Raw genomic sequence first — 8,665 nt, 5'->3', positions numbered from 1 at the left:
TTGCATCACCAGGCCTGGTGATGTCCTGGTTGGGGGGTTCAGGTTGACCAGTGACTCCTACCTCATCTTGACATTCTATCCTTATACTGGGTTCCTTGTAGCAGATGCGCTGCTTTTCACAACCCTTTTGGCTGAATAATGGGTCACTGGGTAAGTTACCCAATCACCTGTCTAGTTCAATTTAATAGTTTCTGCTACATAGGAAAATTTAGCAATTTCTTTTTCTCTTTTTGAGCCATAACAAATTATTGTGTATGTCAAATGGATCAATAATTTATAGTTTCCAATACAATAAATAAACTACAACCACAATCCCTGTACCTCCTAGCTCTAAACAGATGCATTTTATGCATTTGTTCATCAAAAAAAGAAAACCTTCACATTCTGGTAATGGTGATAAAATGTTGCCAAAAATAGTTCATAAATTACTCATGTACTACCAACTGTACATAACACATGTGTATACCTTTTCATAAATTATGTTTCATAAACAACTCTGATTTAAGTTAATAAGATACAATTTGTATCAACAAGGACAGGTATTCTCTGACAGCCAAGGCTCACAATTTTCCTGTCGTCACCTGCAGATCTGATCGACTTCATACACTAGGCCCGAGATCCGACGAGGACGACTGTCCCCATATTAAGACCAGAGGCTTAGTTTAATCAGTAGGAGGAACAGTGATTTGCTTCCGTTCCTGACGACAGGAGTACAAATGCAGGACAAGGAGCCAGAGACGTCCCTTACTAGAACTAAGGTACATAGACGTCAAGAAATGTCCGTCTCTAATACTACACCTGTGGCTAAAAGGAGAAGTTCTCTCTTGGTAACACTGACAGATCTACTGAAGGTCAACAAAGAGTCCCCATCCCTGACACACACACACACACCCATGTATATATTCTCTCACGCAAACACTCAAAATAGAAAAATGATTCTCTGAATAAAAAAAAAGAAAAAAACATGGGAAAAGAAAAACCTTAAAAAACATAGAATAACAATTCTAAATAAATTAATATAAATTTCTGCATATCTCCAAGAACCATTCTTTTGTGATTTGAATAGCACATGATTTTGGAGAGAATGATTCAAAATAAAACACAGTAAAGAAATCAAGTGAAAGTAAGCATTACATCACCAAAGAGGAAACGAGGCCAAACCAATTTAGGTTCAAATGTGGTGTGCCACAATTAACTATCAACCTGAACATCTGCACCTTATACAGCTCCATTTCTAGGTACCAATCATTACTGAAAGGTTTTCTGTCAACTTTCACTCACAAGCAATGGTAGCTAATCAAGACATTAAATGTCTTTAAAGGTAAAATTAATAATAATCATTTCCTGACTACAAAAAATACCTGTGGTGGTCATAGATGTATATATGCATGTATATCTATGTGTATGTGTCTGCATGCATGTGAGTGTCTTTGTTAGTTAGTGTGTGTGTGTGTGTGTGTGTGTGTGTGTGTGTGTGTAGAGGTTAATGTTAGGCTTTCTGTCCTTTTAACGCTCTTCTCTTTTGGTTTCTAGTACCTCAGAATAATAAATTATCTAAACCTACACGTACCCTGGCCTCTCACCTCCTCAATTTTGATTGCCACGAGTTATCAAATTATTCTCAAATCTGATAAAAGCAACAAAAAAGTGCTCTGTGAATAATAGATGCTCACCTGAAAATTATAGTCAAAATAACATTTGTATAATATATATAAATACATATATGAAAAAAAGAAAACCGAAAATAAATAAAAGTACACGTTCGGATCTCATTCACACTTCAGGTAGACAAATATGCTGACAGCGCTATACTTCCCTCTCTCTGCATTAAATGGTCAAGTGTCCTATCCAACTGCTCCTCCTTATTTGAAATGACTGATTTAAAATGCAGAGAAGTTCTTTTGGTGAGCTGAAGCAGTAACATAATACGATCCAAGGACCCCAGGATACCCCAAAAGGGTTCCTTTTCCTTGGACATCAGTTATTCAAGATCCACCCAAAAGGATAAGGACTCAGTCACTGTGCCTTCAATCACTTTAACCTGTGGCACAAGACATGGGGAATGGGCATGACTCAGTACGCACCAGTCTGAGTCTTCTCGGCCAAAATGGCCGCTGCAAGCTGCTGGGCGTCAGTCACGTGAGGGTAGCGCCCCATCACCAGGCGCACCAGCTCCATGGGGAAGATGTTACACAGGTTGTTGAACACCTTCTGCCGTACCTCCTGGTGGCGACTGACAGGAGGAGGCTCGGGAGACTGGGAGCCCAGAGGGGGAGGGAGAGGGACGTGGTTAGGGTGAGGAGGGGGTGGCTGGCCGGTGCCACGGCCCCACGGTGCCCTCCAGGCCTGCTCACGGTTCTCCAGGAGCCCCTGGAAGGTGAAGGGCTCGTAGCAGGGCTGTGGAGGAGGGGGCTGCGGCTGAAGGTAGTACGGGTCCCATCCACCCAGACGCTCCTGGCCCATGTAGAGGGCCTTGCGGGGCAGATGAGGCGAACTCTCGTACAGTCGGGAGTCAGAAACACTGTCGGCCCGTGTGGAGGCCAGTCCCCGGCCCAGGGGAGAGCTCTGGGGGTGCGAGCTGCTCTGTAAGGGGGGACAGTCCCCAGGACAGCTGGACCGAGCCCCCACTGTTTGGTGCTGGAGCTGTGGCGACAGGTATGGTCGTGAGTGATTGCTGAAGACTGGGGAGTCGGAACGCTCATCATGGCTGAAGCTGTACCTATGTGGTGTTAGGCTTTGCTGCTGTGGCTGGTGATGGTGGTGGTGTTGGTGGTAGCCTGGCACAGTGACTGGGCTAAGCACATGGCCCTGGTGCAGGTGGTGCTGGGGGGGCGTCTGAGGAGGTGGGAGAGGGGACGGGTACTGGGTACTGCCTCGATGGTGGTGGTGATGGTGGTGGTGCTGCTGCTGCTGCTGACTGAGGAGGTGGTGGGAGCACCGGAGGCTTCCATCGTCCAGCAGCAGGTCGGGTGAGCTCATGCACGACCGCTCGCCTCCTGGGCCCATCACTCCGTAGGAGTCCGTGCTGCTGCCGCAGCTGGCGCTGCCATCGCTGCTGCAGTCCGACGTCAGCGAGTCCGGTAGCATGCGACGCTCGGGGCTGCGCGGGGGCACTGTGATCCTGAGGCCCGAGTAGGCCCGCACCAGCGAGCAGTAGTTCAGGTCCGGGGATTCGCACGTGGGGTAATGCGATGTCAGCCCAGCGCCAGAGTGAGGCTTCCCCAAGGCGTGGAGGTGGGGGTACTCCCGGGTCAGGTCCTGGCCATGACCGTGGCACATAGGAGGCCCACCGGGAGCAGGTGGTAGGATCATGCTCCCTTTACTGTGGGACGGGTCCAGTTTTGGGGAGCGGCTGGTCAGCCGGTCCTCCACATCGCTGTAAGACAGGGCTCGGACACTTGGGTCGGACTGGCGCTTGGCCTGCGTGCGCTTGGCCTCGGCGGGCCTCTGGTTGGCTGGCACGCTGTGACTCTTCACTAGGCCCGACTCGACCTGCGCCTTGGCTGAGCAACTCTTGGCGCTGGCGCGGAGCTCGTCTGCCACCGAGCGCTGAGGCTGTGTGCCACGCTCAGGATGATAAAATTTACACTTGTGCCCGTAGGTACACTTCTTGCCTGCCGGGCAGAGAGAGGAAGCATGATATGCTCAGATTACCAAACATGTATTTCCAGTCTATTAAATGCAAAACACCTAAGTTTTTTCCTCTGAAAGAGTTTTTTTCTCTAAGGGCTTTCCTCTGTTCAAGATACACATATGAAATATGCAAATCAAAGTAAATGTGCAAAAACACGATTTTGACCTCAGGTATATCCGTGATGGTATCTCAGTGATGTTTACAAAAGTAGAATGCTTTTGTCAATACAAAATTCTATCTGATTATGCTGCCATCAATGTGAAGTTCACAAGGCAACCTACAAGTGTGTGTACAAAATCTAGTGAATATGGGAATGTCAGGACAACTGATAAGCTGATATTTGCTATCTTCTTGATGTAGAGGGCAAGAGAACATTAGAACACAGAGAAGTAATGGGAATACAAAGACACACTAGAGAATGTGTGTCTCAGAAGGCAAAATGAGGGAATATGGTTCTCATATAGACTTTGAGGATGGGCCTAAACCAGCATAAGGCCACTGGGAGATGAGGACTCACCATAAGGGCAGGGCTGCTTCTTGTGTTCTGGGATGATTGGTCGCTTCCGCAGAAAGTTCTCCAAACTGGGGCCGTGTCGACCCAAAGGATCATCAGGAGGCATGAACCTGCGAGAGAAGAAAGAAAGACGGGAAAAAAAACATAAAGAAATGAAAATAAAGGTGTTCTAAAAGTGTTCTAAAGGTGTTCTGTGGGATATGAAGAGTGATGGCCTATTAGGGTATGTAACACACCCATACATCAGAATGCAGTGTTAAGTCCTGCCCGGGGCTCTTACTTGTCATTGACGAATGAATACATTAGCAGTCGCTCGTCGATAAACTTCTTCCACTCTGGCTTCTCATTGGCCAAGTCCCGGTAGTTGTCGTTGGACACTATGATGCCGTCAGACTCGTAGGCCAACTTGACGATGAAGCGGTCATCGTAGCAGACCACCCTCCTTCCCTGCACCCGCCGAGACGGAGTGAACACAAGGATTTTGTCCTTCTCCAGACGCCGTAGAAAATCCTGGTCTGCAGAGCGGAGAAGGATATATATAATGATATTTATCAAGAGAACAGGAACCATTGTGCAAGTGGTTAACTTTTGCTGTTTTCTTCTATGGTATAGCTCATTAAAGGGCAACTTGAATGTTTTGACTGCTTCAATAAAGTGTCAGTTTTACTAGGTGCCCCTGTTTCATATGCCCTTTGTTAGATTGGGTGAAAGATAAAATAAACAATAAAGCTCTAAGAAAAAGGAAATTAGTAAGAAATAGCAACATCATTCACAGCATCTTTTAGAAGACGAATTTAACCAAAGAATTTAAATTTAAGATGCTATTTTCTCTACACACCAAAATAAAATTGTAGTAGTCAGGCATTGTTTGAAACCACACAGAATGCAATATTGTGAACTGAAATGATCCTTGTTACCAAACAACCACATGGATTGCGTCGCGTGTATCAGAAATAATTTTTCAAAAGTGCATCAGAAATGTTCACACACCTGAGATGAGAGCATCTGGGCGGGACTGTTCCTTCCTCCAGGCAGGTACAAACACAGTGATGTCACGGTGCCCTCGCTCCAGGAACCAATCAACTGCTAGCTGGATGCCTTGGCATGAGAAGACCTCCTTGTTGCCATGGCTTTAAGAGGTACACAAAAAAGATACTGTTTCGTACTCAGACTGATCATTCGATTTTTGCATACCCAACCCTCTCTTTAGAGATCTACCGTTCTAGAGCTTTTAGTTTTCCTAAACAAATCAATGTTTGAATTAGAATTTAAAGACACTTTTCCAAGACCTAATGTGCTCCATTGTATGTGGTAAAATAGGGTTTGAACTGTATAAATCCTAGAAAAAAGGTCTGGAAGTAAGGTGCTAAAACATGGCTCTTTGAGTCTCCAATTCACATAGGTATGCCTGAAAATTAAGGGGAAATCAACTTTACACAAATACAAAAACTCATAAAACTCTGTTCTGTCATCTCTCTTATAATTATAAACTTGTGCTAAGTCCTATATCATATATAAAATTGTGCTTTGGAATGTCCATTTCAATTTGTTTTCAATATTAGCTTTTACATGTTCCTTAATTATTCCACTTTCCAGACGGGGGCCCCTTTTTGGGGGATCTTTTCAGACATATTGTTGCACTCCACTCAAAAGAGCACAATGGAGAGTCACCCATCAGTCAAGGACTTGGCAGGTGTTTCAAAGGACCACATTCCCCTGGCACTACTTGGGAGGTCACCAAACCATGTACCCCTGATTCCACAGGCATGCATTGAAACACAAAACGTTTTGAGGGGACAGCTGTCTCCGCCAGCCATTCCAGTGTCCAACTCTGACATGGCGTAATGATTATGCACTTTTACTGATGAAAACTCCATGAGCCGTGCTTAAAGAGAGAGAGTGCCTATGAACATGAATCACATGAACATTTGCACTCTTATAAACAATAGTCCTCAAGGCATCACGCTACGTGTGATGTTAACTAAACTAAAAGGCAGTCAGACTGGTACGGATTTTATCTTGTGCCAAAATGTAAGCCCTTGAGGCAACCCTACAAAGCTGATATTAAATTGGTCTGAACTTACCTCATGGCGACGTTACTGCCGTCAATCACAACGGGCCTCAGATTGTCCTTGTCGTCCAGAGTGTCCATCTGTGAGGGAGACTCTGACTGACAGGACTCTGTGGAGTCTGAGAAGCCACACCCTGAGGAAGACGTGGTAGATCCAGCGGAGGAGCATGAGGAGGAGGAGGGCGCCATGGATGAAGACCTGGATTGAGAGGCTCCTAGACCACCTCCCTGCTCACCGTCTGACTTGCTCCCAAGTTTCACAAGCTCGCCAAGAATATCGTTAATAAGTGCCTCTGGTCCCAGTTTGTTAAGCACCAGTCGAATGAGCTCCTCCTGGTAGCCCAGCTTCAATGCAAACTCCATCTTGTTCTGATAGGCGCGCAGGGCTTCCTCGGGGTCTTGGTTTTCCGGGACGGAATCGTCTGGAGGCGAGGTGGACTCGAGGTCCAGACAGGGGGAACGGCAGAGTTGAGGATGGGCAGAGCGGGGTGGGAGGTCGGGAAAGCCCGGTCGGACACTGATCTGCTCCGTCTCACTGTCAGTGCTCTCCTCGGAATCGGCGGATGTGGATCCAATGCCACTGCTGCTGTCCAGACTTGCCCTGACAGGTAGCCTGCCCTCGGCCTCTTCCGACGGGCCAGGCTCCATTTTGGCATGGACATCCGCTCCAGAGGGTGGCCGGTCAGTGGCAGCAGCCTTTACGTGCAGGTAGTCCAGATCCAGTCTGAGGTCAAGGATGTGGCCTGTTCCATCATCTAGATGGTCCTTCAGGCCCATGAAGCTGTCGAATACATCCAGCGCCACCCCACCAGAGACCTCCCTGCTGATGCTGCTCTTCCAGCCACCTCGGTTGCACTTCTCTCAGGCCAACCTGAGCATGAGAACCTAAGGATAATCACACTTAGAGTGTCAGTGACCTTTTTCTTAACTTTACAAAATTCACAAAGTGCCCTAACCAGCTCACTGTTCTTGAATATGCAGCCTCTCCTGTTACACCAAGAGTCTGCCGAATGTGTCAAATCTAGTCTGCACATATACAGCAGCTGACACACCCACACGCTGACATAACAAGTTTGAACACAGGCATGAAATGTCAAAGTACATTACCATAGACCAGTGTTTCCCAAAATGGGCTACGCAAAGGGACCCAGGGGGTACACGGGGGGGAAATGTGATTTGCATTTTCAAATGAAACAGCCCATTATATTTTCAAACTGACTTATAAATAGACATGACATCTTAAATAGTCTGAATAGCATCATGCATACACAACAGGTAGGTTGGTCAAAACATAGGCACAACGGTTAGCTCCCTCGTCAGAATTCCACTCGCTGATGCCCTGTGTAGAAAGTGGAAGCTCTTTCTGGTTTCTGCACGAAAATGGATAAATGATTAAAAAGAGTCAATCCCCGGTCCAGAGAGACACCAACTGCTACTACTAGTAGAAGGCCTACAATCAAAGATGCACCATCTGGCGACAGCAACCCAGGTTGCTCTTACAAGTCTACCTCGGATCAGGATGTTAGCAGCAGTACAGTTGTTGCTAGCCAGGCTACTCGATTTTTTTTTGTGCGCAAGTCAACTCAGTGTGACAGACATTGTGAAAAGAGACATAACAACGCACCTCAGTGAAAAGACTTTGATGCCCTTTGCGGAAGTCAGTTCTCAGCTCGGACGAGCATTAACACAAAATACTGGCAGAGACTTTGTGGGAAACGATTTAAGACTTTCTCAAATGTAGCCAGGTATTGCAGAGTTACGTGCATCCTCTCAAACACACCCTACTCATTAACCGGTGGTGTGTGTGTTTTGGGGGGGCCCTCAAAAATATGAATATATATATATATATATATATTATATATATGAGAGGGGGGAGGGGGGTAGGTAGCTAGAGATTGAATGACTGAAGGGGTACGGGGCTGTAAAAAGTTTGGTAAAAACACTGCCATAGACTAACCTTCTGGGGAAATACTGAACTAGAACTTTCATTCTAGGGAGTAACAGATACTAAAATCAAACTATTTTGACTTTGTTTGAGTTTTACAGCCATCACTTTGGTTAAAGGAAACCATAACCATCAGCGTAAGAAGGACACCAACATCAATGCAGATTGGAGAGAAAGGACAAAGGCAAGGGATGGTGGGGTGGTAGTGGTGGGGGGGGGACTACAGGGTGCAGGAATATCATTACATCATGAAAGGCGACTGTCTGGCATCTGATTCAGCTGTTGCTAGGCTGCAGCTGCTCCGAGGCATGCCCCTTTCAAATGCCTTAACAGAACCAGAATAATTTATACCCCCCGCACAAAAAGAGGGTGCAGGGAGTGACAAGATGGGTGCTGGAGTGGGTCTTATTCGCTCCACCAGGACTCTGTGTGATAGGCCAATCTGGACAGTATGGCTTGCCTCCAGCATCACTGGTGCTTGTGCACAGACGCGTGCGTGCG

General features: G+C 46.6%; 1 protein-coding gene across 1 annotated transcript; it reads right to left on the bottom strand.

Annotated features, from left to right (window-relative positions):
- Positions 1-2,073: 2,073 nt before the first annotated feature.
- On the bottom strand, positions 2,074-6,996 carry LOC308361925 (putative ribonuclease ZC3H12C; the record flags this gene model as incomplete). The annotated part of the gene is made up of 5 exons (XM_080834410.1): positions 2,074-3,614; positions 4,152-4,258; positions 4,429-4,663; positions 5,139-5,278; positions 6,233-6,996. The coding sequence occupies 5 exons, from the start codon at positions 6,994-6,996 to the stop codon at positions 2,074-2,076; spliced, it is 2,787 nt and encodes a 928-aa protein (XP_080690536.1).
- Positions 6,997-8,665: the final 1,669 nt, after the last annotated feature.

The sequence above is a fragment of the Sprattus sprattus genome (assembly GCF_963457725.1).
Source record: "Sprattus sprattus genome assembly, chromosome: 3".
Lineage (NCBI taxonomy): Eukaryota > Metazoa > Chordata > Actinopteri > Clupeiformes > Clupeidae > Sprattus > Sprattus sprattus.
The sequence above is the reverse complement of the archived record's forward strand: the minus strand, read 5'-3'. Positions and strand labels throughout refer to the sequence as shown.